Genomic DNA, 17,395 nt, shown 5'->3' with positions numbered 1-17,395 from the left:
TAGTCAGTTAATTGAATTACGTTATTATTTGGACTACAAAGAATTGTATTTTGAAGAATTATTTATGTTGCTTTGATATTGAATGAAATCCAAATGAAAATTACGGAAATTACGAAATCGATTTACACTAGAAACACGTATTTACGGTGTGTGCGTGTTTGTGTGTGTGAGTGAGAGAGAAAGAGAGAGAGGGAGAGAGAGACAGAGAGAGAGAGAGGGAGAGAGAGAGAGAGAGAGAGAGAGAGGGGGGGGGGGGGGGAGGGAGAGAGAGAGAGAGAGATGACTCGGGGTAGAATATTACCATGAACAAAGGTACCAATATATATATACGATACACATATACACACTTGTATTGTTGCAATGTTTATTATTTGTTAGTGGGCCAGGCCAATCGACCATTATATTAGTGTTTGACATAAACCTAGATGTAAACATCGGCTGTAACAATATAATCTTGATCCCGGCAGGTGGTGTCACTTCATATTGCGCCAAGAAGGGGTAGAGCTAATCATTGGGAACGTTTGCGGATTTAAAGAAAAGAAAAAAATCTATTGTTTTAATTAAAGAGTCAGTAAGTAAGTAAGTAGGTAACAAATTTCAAGAAAAGGGTTTAAATATTTCAAAGAGGATCATAATAATCATACGACTCGTTTAACCCAAACATGAGGCAATATCCGCGAAAATATTGTACTTTTTGTTAATTTGCACTCGATAAGTTAAAACTACATGGCCATATTTGAATGTTATTTTTACTTGTTTTTTTAAAGGCAAAAGGGATCACATTTTGCGAAAAATGTTCTTGGAAGTCTGCAAATAGGGGTCATTTATAACTCCGTTAACGTCACCACTGTGAATACGAAGTGCCACCATGCACCGGGTCTTGAAATACTATGATACTTCTACTAATAATAATGATACTTCTACTAATGATAATGATACTTCTACTAATAATAATGATACTTCTACTAAGGATAATGATACTTCTACTAATAATAATGATACTTGTACTAATAATAATGATACTTGTACTAATAATAATGATACTGCATTTAATCTACCATGAAACCTTTTCCCATCACATCGTTCTCCTCGCAGAAGAACATGTTTTTTCCAATGTAATGGCCTTGTCCAGAAACCTCGATTCTGACTGCGTCTCTGTCTCCCACTTTGGTTTTCTCCACCGCCTTGGCGATAAACGAGGAACCCCAACGACTCTTGTAGAACCTCGGTTGATGGAGATCGGTGAGACCCTTTGCGACTTGCATGGCGACGCGAGACACTGTCCCTGATCCGCACGGGGCTCGGGCAATCTAATCAACAAGAACAAAATAGCATTTTATGTAGCATCAATACGAGTGGTCGGCCTACAGTGCCATTATCAAATCCGTAGCTTTAAGTCATTCACTGTAAACGAAGTTATGTAATGGTTTAAACTAAAAAGTATGTATTTTGCATTGGTTACTTAAACAGAGACGCCAGACACACAAAATGTTATCAGATGGAATAATTCGTCGGCGTTTACATGAACCGTCGAATCCGTCCACTGAATTCAAAATCTTACTTTCGAGAAAAACGCGTTTGAAAGTTCGACATTTTCCAACATCGCTATAGCGCAATGTACGATAATTGATTTTGATAATTTTTAGTCAGTGTGAAAGCCTGAAACCAGCTTACAATCACCATATCAAAAACAAATCATAATTTTGAACAATCGTCGAGTAATGATAAAAGAAAAATGATGATGTAATTTCGCACTACGATTTTCCACAGAAAGTGGCAAACGGAGCGCATTCGACGGTTCATAAAAACAGAAAGTGAATACGCGCAGCACAAAAGCGCTGAATGCGCATGGATTCGTCGGTTCATGCAACCGTTCTTGCTCGTTTAATACACGCGCCCAATGCGGGTCATCGAACTTTTAATGTTGAACTGTTCGAGCTTACCGTATCGAATAATCTGGGTTAGGCCTACTACTTTCATTTTACTTAATGAGACTTTTAATTGATAAATGAATGATTCAGGAAATATCAGGACTTCATAAACATTTCCTAAATATTGATCTCCCTTCAAATTTTGTTCCTTATAATATTGTTTCTGTTTCAATTTGTCTAATTAGCCATCCTACCCCCTCCATCACATTTTGTTTCTCCAATCGTTTTCTATATAATTCATCTTTATATGGAGTTGAATTCAACCACTCATTGAATCATTGCATACTGCTTGGCCTCTCGATCATACCACTTAATTATTTTCTTTATCCTCTTTCTATTTTTCTTTCTCTTTCACTTTTCTGAATCAATTTCAGTCTCCATATATTTTCGCTCACACATCCTCGTAATTTGGGTATTTTCATGATCACATAATTTCATTTCCAACCATCTCTCTTCAAAGACCTTGATTTATATGAACGAAAATGTAACCATAAGCTAAACACATTATTGATATCATGCTTGACATCTAGCATCTACTTCTAGTATAGGAAATAATCCTGAACTGAAGTTTGTAACCCCTTTTCCTTAAGTATGACAGGCAGATTACTACAATTATGTTGGAACATTGTATATGTTATCAAATAATAACTAAACACGACAAAATTATATTTTCACATCCAAAATTTATTTGACATCAATCTTAAACACACTTGACAATTATATAATAATCAATTATCACAAATTAGAACTCTTTGAGTAATGACAACTGTGGCATTGATACCACTGACGATTGTAGTGTGACCTAATCTAAAACACATCATAATCCTATATATTTAGGTGAAATAACAGGACAATTTTCGAGTGTTACACATATTTGATGAATAAAAAAAATTCAATTCAAATCATGTGCCATTCAGTGTACTTATTTTCTTGGGCTATATCATGAATTCAGCACAAGCTACATAATATTATCATGAGTTCCGAAACGATTTGAGTAAAGGTCAAATAAAGATCTGCATTAAAGTGAACTGGTAACAATGTTCATGATTTCACAATCAGCTGCTGACCTGGTATACTATACCTCATATTGTCATATAGGTAATGCACAAGAACAATGGTTTTCACAAAACCATGTAACACTATATTCTCACATATATTTTCAGTAAAGATATGTTTTTGAAATTATTTGTATTTACAGTGGGTTATTCCTTCATCAAAAGTTTTAGACACAGTGTCACAATTTCAAAAAACTCTCTAATACAATGCCGCCAGTTCACTAATTGTTATTAAATGCCCCTTGTCAATGTACTAAATTTGTAATGCGCTTATGGTAACTTTGCCTTGAACTTGTACTGATCTTCAATACCTAATATAAATAACCACTTAAAGAGGTAATGTTCGACACAGTAAGGGCTCAACATGATGTATGATCATGAACCCAACACTATACATATGCACATTAAGCCGGCACCCATTGACACCAAAACAAATTGAACATGCTTTCCCAACTGTCAGCTATTGTAGCTTTAACCAGATGTGATAGCTTGAAATATTCTATTTTACAAAAGTGGGCAATTGGCAAAAGATAATCAAAATAACTTTGATATGAATCATAATTACAACATGCAAGCATGCTCCATCAGTGTAACCATAGAATCATGAAAGGTTTTACATTCATTTGCATCAATTTATTGACAATTAAATTGGGCTGAATCTTTTAAATTTCTCATTCATCACCTTGCTTTTTATAATTATGAAATTCTTAACCTTGAAATCTTGATGTTCTTACAGGTGTAATAATAATAATATTCTGCTTTTATATAGCGCATGATACATCAATACAACGATGTGTCTAAGCGCTTTACAGATATATATATCATTACCCAGTCATCAGATTTAGGCTTGCCCGCACACAAGCATGTTCTTCACTCCCTGGGGAGCGTTCCGCCCAGTCCCCATTTTACAAACGCACACTTGCTCATCCAACTACATTAACTTTTGCATCCTACCGGGTACCCATTTAACACCTGGGTGGAGAGTGACAAATGTAGATTAACGTCTTGCCAAAGGACATCAGTGCCGCAGCAGAACTTGAACCCTGTACCTTGTGATCTGCAGTCGGATGACTTATTCACTAGACCACAACACCTCTATGATGAAAGTAAAGTTGAGTTATCACATTCCTGGAATCTGGTGGTACATGTACAAGAGATTGCAGCACAAAGCAAGTTCAGGACATCTCCACCTGAAAATAAAATAAAAAGATATAGGCATAAATAAAAAAGAAAAACAAGTCAAACTGCATGTGATGTCTTGCCTGCACCTCGCAATTTGCCTATTAAGTATGAACACTACCAATTGATATCTCATGAGAAATTTGGTAGCATTCGGCCAAATTGACTAAAAACAGGTTAAATGACCAACCACTGGATGGCAACACTATTCATTCACTAAAACATAATTGATTTTTGATCTTGGTGATGAAATTCTTCCTCATAATTGTTGGGTGCAGGTTTAATGAAATTTGGACATATACTTTTGAAATGAGAATTTAACAAAAGGTTATTTTTGAAGCAAAATATAACACAAGTGACCATAATTCACCTTTGACCACGACCTTGGATATGAAAATTCTTGGATATGAAAATTCTTCCACATAATCTACAGGTATGATCCTTAATAATGATCGGTGCAAGTTTCATCAAATTGCTTACTTAAAAGTTTCTGAAGTAATATTAAACATAACTTACTTTTGACCTTGACTCTGTTCATAAAATTTCTTCCACATAATAAAGTGATGCTTGATAATAGGCCATTTTCGTAATGTAACCAAATTTAATGCATAAGTCATTGTGAAGTGCCTCAAGACATGTTATTTTTCATTCACCTGAAAAGAATAATAGTATTTCAATAGACAGAATCCGAACTGCATACATTATTTGTTGCCAGGTTGGACAAATATTATGGCTTGACCTACCTAGCAACACTAAATATATGCAGTTTGCCTTCTGACTATTGAAATACTATTATTCTGATAAGGTGAATGAAATAACTTGTACTGAGGCACTTCACAAAGACTTATGCATTAAATTTGGTTACATTACGAAAATGGCCTATTGCTATGTGCAATTTTCATCAAATTTGGACATAACCTTTTGAAATGAGAGTGATTTTAAATTGTTGATGCCACGGTAGGAAAAGCGGTACCTATGTCTCACTCTAGCTATGCAGACAAGACAAAAAAATCTTCAGAGAATCATGACAATTAAATAATGACTCTGTAAATCACTCTGCTATCAAGTACGTTTAAAAAAAAAACACTTGACAGTTGACTTGTACATGTACAGTACCTTCTTATAAAAAGAAAGAAGGCATTGATCACAATGATAAAAAGGAAAAAAAAAACAAGAATGGCAACTCTCTTTCTAGAAAAGGAAATGGGAATAAGATAGAAGAGAACATGCTCAGATCTGTACAATGATCAGATGAATTGCAACAACCTTCAGAAAGGGAGAAGGTGTTCCCACGAGCTAGACACCCACGATCCATATGGCCCACACGATCAACAATATATGATGTAAACGGCACACAACACATACAGCTCACTAGCTAGACACTAGGTGAAATAGTCCTACAAGCTTGACACTGCGTAATACAGATATTGAGTCTAGCTCATGGTCCTTTTTAACTTATGGTCTAGCTTGGGGGCCTTTTTTACGTGTAGGATACCAAGTGTCTAGCTTGTGGGCTATAGCTGTACCTGTTAGGGATTATTCAATTTTGTGAAAAGAAGATGAATAGAATAATCTTGAATGTCACATTCAGGCCAAAAACTGAAGTTATTTTATAAATGCTGTCACTCACCAACTGTGAAATCTTTAGATTATATAGCCCTTGCTGCTGGAGAAGTAGTAGTCACTTTGGGTTTTCAGTATTCAATAGATTGCTTCCTCACATTTTGCAGTCAATCTACCATAATCCCAACTGCAGAATGCCTTTCACTGCATAGTGCAACCATGTATTCTGGGATGAATTTAGAAAACATAAAATATATGAATTAATACAATTGACTACTGCAGCAAATCAATTTATGTGACGAATCGTTCAACAGATGGCATCTGATATGCTGTACAGGTACCAGTATGTTAAACTCGATTGAGATTCATTATCAAATAAGATAATATTCAAGACAATAAGGTGTACAAATGAACCTTATACTAGCATTTGTCACTTAAAAAAGAAAATAATCACACTGTTATCATGTCATCATGTCATGTCGATTAACATATTCTCACTGCACATTCTACCACACTGTAATTTTAAAGATATTGACACAGTGGGGGGGGGGGGGGGGGGGGGGGGGGGGGGGAGGGGGAGCTGTCCTATATTTGAATGTTAAAAACAGCACATGTGCCAGAACCTATCTAGTCAATTTCCAAATTGTATGGCGGTATATGTGACAATAATGTGCAGTCATACATGTACTTACCTTATCACAATTATTCTTTTGTTGAACAAACAAGACATAAAGAAGACATAAAGAAGAAAAAAAGGTCAAACTGAATTACTTACCAGATCACACAGCACTCTTCACGAGAATACAGCCAAAGGTCATGCCAGGATTTCTGCGAGAAACGTCCAACTATCTATTGCTGGAAAACAAATGAAAAGTTTCAATTTTTATTATTATTTGCGAAGTTGACCTGGCCGGGTCCTGTCATAGATTACAGTTTGAATTCATAAACATACCGTTTCACTGGTTCTGAGATAAAAATTGGATAACTCGTATAAAGGAATTCTGTAAATTTCGCCTTGGAAATACGTAATTAAAATTTTAAAAACTTTACATAAAAAAGAAATATGTATTTTTTCTTCTGTCTGATTTTTTATTTCAATTAGATCTATATCAAGAAAAATGAGGGAGAAAGTTTTTTTTACCAGAACTTCTGGAAGTGGTACAAAATCAGTAGCAATCGATCAATCTACCCCTGTTGTGCAAGCCGTAAAAGTACCGTCTACATGGGAAATGTTGGCAAAAGTCTGTTTTATTAAAGAATGACCCATACCAGATGGTTATTTCTGTCTAACCCAAACCATGCTACCCAATCCTGAACTAAACTGAAGTAGTCTTACATTCTTAATAATCACCAACCTAGACCAAAAAATCAGTTCAACGTCGCTATTCACAAGGACCGCTATTCATAAGGTCCGCTGTTCATAAGGACCACTATTCATAAGGCTGCTTTTCATAATTTGAGAAAAGGGTTCCTATTCATAATACTAGAAAAGCCTGAGGGCCGCTATTCATAATACAAGAAGAGTCGCTTTTCATAATAGGAGAAGAGGGTCCCTATTCATACAAAAATGAAAGTCAAATAAGCAATAAACAAAATGATAATAAGAAAGCAAAATGGATAGGGGACACCCCACAGCTTAGGGGTGGGTGCAGGGGGGGGGGGGGACGCCACATGGCCCGAATATTTGTAGAAAACATTCATTGAAAACATACTTTTAAAAAATATTAAAAAAAGGCATGCCCCAATAAGATATGTGACCCATCATCCCGGGCCCTAGCCCCCTCCCCCCCCCCCCATCAGTCCGACCAAGCTGCGCGATTCGACCCATCCACCCTGAAGTATTTCCTTGGTACAAGTGCATATTATCGACAATTCTCGTCCAAGTAGTTCATAGATGGCGTAGCCTGTGTGTGTTTCATAGGGGGGGGGTGGGGGTGTAGCACCGTTGCCATCAAGGGGTTGATCTAACATGTCCCTAATCCTCAGCAAAGGAAGGAAGCGACAGAGAGGGGGTTATAGGGACCTAAGTTATAAACTATATTCAAGCTTTTCGTAAATATACAATACAAGTAAGGATTTTCAAGATTTTAAGCCAAATAAGATTCGATTTTGTGACCATAAGGCATTATGGGAACGGTGGCGTCCCCTGTACCATGTCTTTTCTTTTCATCTTTGATAATTATATAGAGACATCCCCATAATCTAGCTAATATATTTCCCCCGCTCCAGTGGGGACAAGAGAAAGAAAAACATAACACACCCATAATCCTATCATAATTTGCCCCCTTTATGGGAAATCTTGCTCCCCCTCCCCCCCCCCCCCTCAATTTAGAGTCAAACTTATGAACATTTATTTTGGTGACAATTAAGACGATACATTTTACAAGGAAACCACCTCAGCCCCCCCCCCCAAAAAAAATATATATATATATATATATATATATAAATGTCCAATACCTGACTGTCCGAGTCGTCATCATATAGGCGTAGGCGGCATGGGGGTGGAGGGTGGGGCTGGATATTTCATAATTCAAATTCAAATTTTATTGATTTAAAAAGAATCTTCAATTTGTGAATGTATGGAGAGAAAAGGTGAGTAGATCTACACAAATCACAGAACCAATTAAGGCTGTTGTAGTGTGTGTCAGTATCATCAGGACAGAGCCATAACCAACCAGGCCCCTATTAGTTATTAGCATCCCCGCACAGAAATTGTGTACTCAAGTAATAAACATCGACATGTAATACCCATACTCATCTTTCTATTACAATAATATCAAAACAAAACAAAAGGCAAGGGATTGAAACAATGAATGGTACCACAATTATTTGCATACTAAGTTAACTAACACAAACAGTAGAGATCTAAATCTAGACAAAATGTAGTCACTAATTTCAAAGTTAAACTCATAGTCTTAGAGCACCCTGACACTTGCACGATATTAGTTTGTGCATGGTTTGCCCATCGTTTCATGCCATGTTTCTGCCATAATGGGAAGCGTTTGCGGAACATGCTGGAGGATGAGGCCCATGCGGGACAAAACTTGAAATTTGTGGCAGGATTTTCAAAATGTTTAAAATTTTGGCACAACAAATTTGGTGGACGACTTTCGTGAACACTTCAGGAAAATGTGAGTATCCTATACGTATTCTACCTGTGTCCATACTGAACGGTGCGTGCCAATGTCCGAGTGGCACGCATGTTTTCGACTAATTCACGATGGATTTACGAATAAATTGCTCATAATTTGTGCATCGGCTGCGGATACTTCCCGCAGTTTTCACATTACTTGCGCATTGTTTACCCATGTGCATTCAACGGTACAGAAAACTAAGGAAAACAGGAAAGAAAAAGTGACGGCAAAGAGGGTCTGCGTGAATATTATGGCGTGAACAATATTTAAGTATGGCGTATATGGGGGAACAAAAATTTGTGGAAGTGTCAAGGTGGCTACACTCTTACTTAAGTTAGTCTAAACTCTAGTTTAAAATAAAATGAATAGTAGTGAGTGACAACCTGCAACCATGAGCAACACCATGCATGCACCACACTACATTTAGTCTACAGTACGTACAGTCCAGACTTAACCGCCGTCGACACTTAATAATTTCAACAGTAATACTCAAAAGTCTACCCATATTTAAAAAAACAAGGGAAATGATAACACATTAGAGTTTAATTTAAGATTCATAGTACGAACAATCGTCCGTCTTGACCTCGACCTATAGTATATTGTCCATTGAAATTGATTTTATCGAAATCTCTAGATTTACTAACATCTAAATCAACAGGTGGGACAATCCGAGTTTTGAGTTCGAAATATCTGCTTAAATGTGTTATAAATTGGTATAATTTAAGCAGCGACTTCAGATTTTCATTGAATTCATGCATCTAATCTCATAAAAGTACAACTAGGTACACGAAACACAGTTTGCTTACCAATTTTTACATCCCGTTCAGACGATGCTACAGATTCGACGGTTCATCGTGACCGTCTGCTAGAATTTAAGGAGGGTTGGTTTCATGAACCGACGAATCCGCATTCGACGGTTCATGCAATCGCTCCGCGCAACGTTTCGTTTTTAATAAAAATATAAACATGTTTTTGTCAAAAATTATCTCAAATCAGCATCTGAAAATTTGTCAGTAGAAAGATATCATAACAGTCAACGCAATTATGGAAAAAAAAATATTTTGAAAAATTTGCCAAAAATCGACGGATTCGACGGTTCATGTAAACGCCGACGAATTGTTGTCGTAAGCCTACACGTCGGATCGAGGGTATTATTTTGCTCTCGATCGAAAGGCACTTTCTTCCTACTAACGAATTGTAGAAAATCTTAAAGATGGACCTGAGGATGTAGACTATAAGAGAGAGAGAGAGAGAGAGAGAGAGAGAGAAAAAAAAAAAGAGAGAGAAAACAATAAACATGATACTACTGTAAAATCGGAAGTACATGAAAAGAAGAAAATGAAGGAAAATTTGAAAAGGAAAAGAGAGTGAGATTGAGAAAGAGGGAGGAAGAAGGAAAGTGAAATAGAGATATGCAAAGATAGAGAGAGAGAGAGAGAGAGAGAGAGAGGGAGGGAGGGAGGGAGGGAGGGGGGGGGGGGGGGGGGGGGGTGAACGATACTTTACCATGCCTTGATCGCCGTAAACCAATAAGTTGTATGTGGTATCTGTGTCCGGTGTCTCTTTGCCGTCAGTCAGAATCGTCCCGACGATGCAGTTTATGTCTGAATTGTCCGGATGTTCCACTTTGATTGCAGCATTTGCTGCCTTGGTAATAGCTATCCCAGCATCCTTAAGGCCGCTAAGAGGAGACTTGCAGATGTCTAGTCCAAGCTGGGTGGTAGAGACGAGAACATAAAAGACGCCCCCGAAGCTGACATCAACTACAACTTTTCCAAAACCAGGAACTTCGATCTCGGCATCTGTGAAGAAATCATATTTTGTTGTCAATAATAATAATTTGTTGTTTTTGTTGCAGTTTTATTGAAAATAAATCTAAACACTCTTACCTGGTGCTCCAGTCCTTATTCTCCTCCTTCTACGTTCCTATCTCTACCTCTAATGATCCCTTTCCTACCTTTTTTCTCGAACTCTATTTTAATTTTGTTAATTAAGTATCTCCGTTAAACTATGGATAATCATATATTCATATACTTATTTTCATCGATCTCATTTCTTTGAAAAACAAGTCAATGCCTTGTCAAAAATGTAAGCAATTATTGTAGACCCCTACGATTTTATTATGCATTATGACATTCCCATAATGAAATCAATAGTCGTTAAAATCAAATTTAAACAAATTACCCTTTGCCCAGAGAAAAGCAGGAACACTGGTGAATCTTGTTCGTCCCGTAGTTTTCGTCTCTTCGTTGTACTCTACATACGCTTTCAGCAGACCGCAGGGCAGTTGGATATTCAACTGTGTCTCAGGCGACTTCCTTTCGACCACACCAGAGTCGACGGTATATCTGGCAAGGCCGATGGTGGCATGACCGCACATGAAGTTGTACCCTTCTGCATTGAGGTAGAATGCTCCGATGTGTGCCTCAGGGTTGTCTGGTTTGACGGGCACGGCTCCCCACATGTCGTAGTGCCCACGCGGCTCCAGAATGATGGCTCTTCGGACGTGGTCCAAGCGGTCTCGAGCAAAGCGATACCTCTCCACGAGTGTATCGCCCTCCATCTCAGGGAACCCAGATACGACAATCCGCAGAGGATCTCCACCGACGTTCATCTCCATCGTATGGATCTTATAAGGGCTCTTGGCGATTACCGCATCAACCATGCTGTAGATCTGGTATGTGAAAACTTCTGGAGGATGGTTTCCTATAGGTTAAAATCGTGAAAAATACTTTGGTCAAGAAATACCCAGGTAAAAAAGCCCAGTTGAAACCAGTCTGATTTCAACTGGTATCCATTTTGAAGGAACTGGAATATATGCCAGTTTATTATACTGGTTTCCATGGGCGTCAATCCGAGTTTGGGGGGAGGGGGGGGGGGTAGTGAGCACTATTTTTTATATTTTTGTTTGCCCCCGGAAACGTGAAAATTGCGCCGACCGATATTTCGCTCAGTGGGGGAGGGCGGGGTCAACTGTCAAGGTTTATCGATTTTAACCTTGCTACCACATTCTTTCTTTTCATGTACGGCATCTGCCTTTTTGTATGATGTAAAATGTCTTCATTTTTTACTATTTTTTTGGCCCCCCCCCCAAAAAAAAAAAGTGAAAATCGCGCCGACCAATACTTCGCTCAGTGGGGAAGGGCGGGGTCAACTGTCAAGGTTTTTCGATTTTAACCTTGCTACCACATTCTTTCTTTTCATGTATACGGCATCTGCCTATTTTTTCTATCAAGAAATATAACAATGTATGATGTAAAATGCCTTCAAAAGTTTTTTTTTTAACGAGAATTTAACTCTCGTCTCTTTGGCAATGTATACAAAATCGTTGTTCATGGTGCCCCCCCCCCTTTTTCTTGACAAAACATGGGGGGACATTTGATATGATGTCCCCCCTAGAAAAAATCGTGGGGGGGGGAGACGTGTCCCCCTGTCCTCCCGGATTGACGCCCATGCTGGTTTAAACTGGATTCAACTGCATGGTACCAGTTGAAACCAGTTGACACTACTGGTAAACTTTACATGCAGCAGTATGTCCCAGTTGATTAACCACATTGATTCTATATACTGGCGCATCATAATATGCTGAAAACAAACCAGTTGATGGCCATGCAGTTGAAACCAATTAACCATACTGGTATTAAATTGTTACACCAGTTGATACCGGTTAAAAATAATAGGCCTTACTGGTATATCTGCCAGTAGATTCCAGTTTAAAACCCATAAAGCCAAAGTGGACCCTTTGAGACCAGTTGTTTCCAGTTTGAACATGTTGAAACCCAATGGATGTAGTTTACCAGTTGTATTTGAAAGCCATTAACAATACTGGTATATCATTTAACCAGTTGATACCAGTTAATAAGGACCTTACTGGTAAGTCTACTAGTTGATTCAGTTGCAGCACACAGTGATCAAACTGGGCCATTATTTTGATACCATCTGATTCCAGTCTAAAACCAGTAGTTGAAAACCAGTAGATGATTACCAGTTGAAAATTATCTCTTCAATGACTTACTTGTTTTGATGATCTTGTGGTGCTCGACTATTGTATCGTCATTTAACAGCAGTTTCTGACTATGAAAGATCCATTGATGTTTGTGATGATCGAGGACCTAGTAAGAAAATAGCTGTACCTCTATGTATGTAAGCCCGTCAATCCACTATTGATAACGTCAGCTAATAATGTTATCAGGACCCTATAGTTCCAATTACTAGATACAGTTTAAATGTTCAATATCTAGCTAGCCTTTAGGTGGACGTACGTATGTTCTTTGTGCTCGATTGTTTACACACTCGGGGAGTTGTTCATTATCTTTAATGTATTTACAAAGAAATATAGCGCACGGGATATAGGCATACCCAGTATATTCATGCAATAGGTCTATTACAAAAAGTAATTGAGGATTTACCAACACAAAATTACGCCCCATTGATGCGTCTGTGTATCAATATTAATTTTCTAGATACACAACGGAAAGGAATGTATTGATATCATACATTTAATTGCCTCAACTAACATTTAAACTCAAGACTTTTGTTACCATTCATCAATAATTTGGAACAAAATAATGCTTACGGCTACATAACACTTTGCACATAACATAATAAGCTAGATGCAAATGTAATTGTGTTGAACTATATAAACCAAATTGTAAGTGTATAACCAAGAGGCAAGCACAGGAAAAGGGCTATTCGGATTACCATGCAATGTGGTGCACAATAATAGTATTGCCTTTATTGGTATGAACAATATTGGCGTTTTCCATGTATAAAGTACTACTGTGTAATGCCAAGCAAGCACAGAATGAAGGATAATGGACGACAGATGGTGTATATATCTTGCAGTACAGCATACTACGGGTCTCTCAGAATAAAAATCTTCCAACAATTTGAGGGGATCAACGAGAAAAAAAAAAAAAAGGGGGGGGGGGGGGGGGGGGGTAAGAGCACATTTTTTTGGGGGTCCCAAAATTTGGAAATTTTCCCGATCAACATTTCGTTCCGTTGAAAGGGGGGGGGGAGGTAAGGTCACCTTATTTAGGTCACCCATTAACATTTTTTTTACATTAAAAAAAAAAAAAAAAAAGAAGGGGGGGGGGTTCCTCCAAAACACACACATACAAAAAATTGAAGGGGGGGGGGGGTTGACCCCGAAACCCCCTGCGTACGCGCCTGTCATAGAACATGTGATAAGAGTTACCAACAGATCTGGAAACCCTGACCAAGGTTCTCTTCCACAAAGTTTGTTCTTAGTATGTAGGCTATTATGCAAACAATCGAATCCTCGTACATGGCACGTGTCTGAACCTACTTATTAGATCATCTTTCTTAAGTTCTTTAAATGACCGCGAGAGCAGTTAAGCACCTGACCGTAATTAAATATCCACAACCCCTGAGCAGGGCTCAAATTAATTTTTTGTCCACGGGGGCTCTTCCCCCCAAAAACAATAGTACTGACGGGGGCTCTTTTTTTATACAAATATCCATTGAATTGGTACCTATGATACTCCTCAATTATTTGCTATTTCATCATTATCATTTCAATCAGCATTTTCCCTCTTACAAATTAACAAGCTACATAGCTGTTAGTGGCCTGTGTATTATATACGCATACAACGTTGATCTTTATGATGTCTTTAACGTGACATATCTTCTTCTCCCCTTGCAAACGAGAATGAAAACAAGGGATTAAGCGATAAATCATGATTGTGATTCAAATTGATGCGAATATTTGTTTGAATAAGCACTTCTATTCACCCGAATCTTCTTTGTAGAAACAACTTTTACAAATCCTAGCCATGCTTTCTGAGTTGAGACGTTCCATTCAATGTGAAATACTCATATACAGAATACACTTCTCCTAATCTGAAAGTGATCTTACAACACAGTGGCAGATTTGCATGGCTGAGATTTGTAAAAGATCAGTTGTATTATGCGTATATATATATACATTTATGATACTAGAACAAATGTTGATTATCAGAATGTCATTTTGGAATACCTCTATACAAATACCACATTGTCTTTAGCCCGTATCAGTGTTAGTATGATCCAATATAAAGCTATTATTCTTTATTTAATTCAGTATAATGCTTTTCCTCAAAAATATTTTTGCTATTTTTTTTAGGGTTGAGACGCTAAAAAATGGTTTCAAATGTACATTACACGAATCCTGCATGAACCATTGCAAAATGATGGTGGTTCTCTCTCTCTCTCTCTCTTTATTTTAATCATGCATTATCAACTACATATAAAGCAGCAACCAAAAACTTAGGGTTATCTGAGATAGGTGAAAGTAAGAGTTAAAAAGAAAGTCATGCCAAAACGGCGCTTCACTCCCCACTTTGAATTTCACATAACTTGTTAACCATTTGGTCATGAAGAAGAAATAATATTAGAATGCGAAAACCGATATTATGCTCTTGCACCGCGAATCTAATTAGTTGGTAGAAGCTATATAATATTATGATTAGTCCAACCAATGAACGCTTTCTGTATCAATATCTTAAGGCTGATTTCTCGGGTTAAATTCATCAGTTGGCCGGATTATCGGTTACTCGATCGTTTAGAGACGTGACCACCACAAAACAGAATTACACCTATATAATTATATTACTATAAAGATAAATCACGTAATACAAAGTTTGGGAAATTTTGAAAATGGGTGGATAGTGATTCTTTACAATTTTGATATATTTGGATGCCTCTGTGGATGTATTATAAGCACTAGAAAATTTAGCCACTTCTGCTTTCGTGAAAAATTGAATATAACAATTTACCGGTGCTCTCGCTAAATTTTGATATATTTGAAATAGCACCTACGGCCGTACAATAATAGCTGCGACCATGAAAATCTCAGAATGTATAGTTGTGATCAGTGGCGTAATGAGCAAAAACGTTTGGGGGTGCTGACAAAAAAAATCCGCAGCACCCTACTCTAACATGCAGGCCCCGGTGAACGTTTCGCAAAGTGGGGTCTAGGGGCAAAGCCCCGGCGGGGGTCAAGGAGTGGAGCCCCCAAAGCTCAAGGGGTATGGGCATCAGTGGCGGATCCAGGAATTTCTTACCGGGGGGGGGGGGGGGCACAAAATGGCATGGCGTTAAATATTATGTAAAACGATGAAGCGACAGAACGGGGCTTTAGCGGCGAGGGAGCGGAGCGACCAAGCGGGGGTGGGTCTGGGAGGGGGTTCTGGCCCCCTCCCAGAGTAAGAAGCATTTGCAATTTCAGAACCAAATTAGACGCATTTTCAGTCACTTCCTGGAGTAATATGACGTAAAATTGCTTTCTCCTACCCCTTCCAAGAGTAGGGATCTTTTGCAATATGAGAACCACATTTGGCGCATTAATGTCCACCTGCACTTCCTGGAAAAAAACGAGGCCTTTTGATTGGTTACAAGTTAGAGAAAAGTGATCTGTCACGTCTTGAGACGTTGTATATGCTTTGATGCCGCACAATGCACAAAGTCGGTGGTCCGGTACTTCATCAGTGAAGTACTTGCATACATGTTCTCGAGTGTATAAACTGTGTCGTTATCAGGGGCGTCGCTAGATCTTTGTCAGCGGGGGAGTGGGGAGGGTGTAGAGGCCACCGATAACCGACAAAACGAGCACCCAATTACCGACAAATATATTAATGCTAATGTCCAAATGTCTACAAATTTAACCCTATACACCCGGGGCCAGGAACTAAGTTAATTTTCGGTCTCCATCCTCTCACGCGAAGCGCGGAAACTTTGACACTTCATTAAATTATTAGAGAAAGAAGACGACCTGTTGTACCGTTCTCGACTCTGAATTCTTGTTTGGATCCAGTTCCCCACCCCCCTCCCAGCCGAAGCGCGGAAGCTTTGACGTTTTAATAAATCATTACTCTCAATCCTTGTCTGAATTCGTTTTCGCCCATCCCGCGCAAAGCGCGGAAGCTTTCACGTTTCATTAAATTATTAGAGAAAGAAGACGATTCGTTGTATCGTGTTTTTGTCTGAATTCAGTTCCCCCCCCCCCCTCCCGCGCGCAGCGCGGAAGCTTTGGCACTTCATTAAATTATTAGAGAAAGAAGACGATTCATTGTACCGGTTTCCACTATTAATCCTTGTCTGAATTGATTTTCGCCCATCTCGCGTAAAGCGCGAAAACTCTGACATTTCATTAAACTATTACTCTTAATCCTTGTCTGCATTCATATTCTCCCATTCCGCGCGAAGCGCGGTAGCTTTCACGTTGCATTAAATTATCAGAGAAAGAAGACAATTCGTTGTATCGTGTTCTTGTCTGAATTCAGTTTCCCACCGACCCACCCCCCTCACGCGTAAAGTGAGGAAGCTTTGGCACTTCATTAAATTATTAAAGAAGGAAGACGATTCGTTGTACCCATCTCGACTCTTAATCCTAGTCTGAATTCAGTTGCTCCCTCCTCCCCCCCCCTCCCCCCGAAGCACGGAAGCTTTGCCGTTTCATTAAATTATTAAAGAAGACGATTCGTTGTACCAACTCTTAATCTTGTCTGAATTCAATTTCCCCACTGGGCCC

General features: G+C 38.5%; 1 protein-coding gene and 1 long non-coding RNA gene across 2 annotated transcripts; both read right to left on the bottom strand.

Moving 5' to 3' along the window:
* Nucleotides 1–347: 347 nt before the first annotated feature.
* Nucleotides 348–13,129, bottom strand: LOC582891 (trans-L-3-hydroxyproline dehydratase). Its single transcript, XM_782824.5, has 4 exons — nt 12,878–13,129; nt 11,047–11,568; nt 10,369–10,664; nt 348–1,310 (listed from the first exon to the last, which is right to left on the bottom strand). The coding sequence occupies exons 2-4, from the start codon at nt 11,525–11,527 to the stop codon at nt 1,050–1,052; spliced, it is 1,038 nt and encodes a 345-aa protein (XP_787917.3). The 5' UTR covers nt 11,528–11,568; nt 12,878–13,129; the 3' UTR covers nt 348–1,049.
* LOC115919947 lies at nt 4,013–6,573 on the bottom strand. Its single transcript, XR_004062076.1, has 3 exons — nt 6,504–6,573; nt 5,796–5,954; nt 4,013–4,176 (listed from the first exon to the last, which is right to left on the bottom strand). It is a non-coding gene; the product is annotated as an uncharacterized LOC115919947 (long non-coding RNA).
* Nucleotides 13,130–17,395: the final 4,266 nt, after the last annotated feature.

Source organism: Strongylocentrotus purpuratus, unplaced genomic scaffold (genome assembly GCF_000002235.5).
Source record: "Strongylocentrotus purpuratus isolate Spur 01 unplaced genomic scaffold, Spur_5.0 spur5_scaffold_7, whole genome shotgun sequence".
NCBI lineage: Eukaryota > Metazoa > Echinodermata > Echinoidea > Camarodonta > Strongylocentrotidae > Strongylocentrotus > Strongylocentrotus purpuratus.
Note: the sequence above shows the minus strand (reverse complement) of the source record. Positions and strands in the feature narration are given on the sequence as shown.

Bases quoted from the DNA above. Each gene is read 5' to 3' on its own strand.
- LOC582891 (XM_782824.5), bottom strand. From the start codon at position 11,527: ATGGTTGATGCGGTAATCGCCAAGAGCCCTTATAAGATCCATACGATG. The intron at 10,665-11,046 runs GTAATTTGTTTA...ATTTCTTCACAG, and splicing joins TGCTTTTCTCTGGGCAAAGG to ATGCCGAGATCGAAGTTCCT. The intron at 1,311-10,368 runs GTAAAGTATCGT...CTTGTTGATTAG, and splicing joins TTTACGGCGATCAAGGCATG to ATTGCCCGAGCCCCGTGCGG.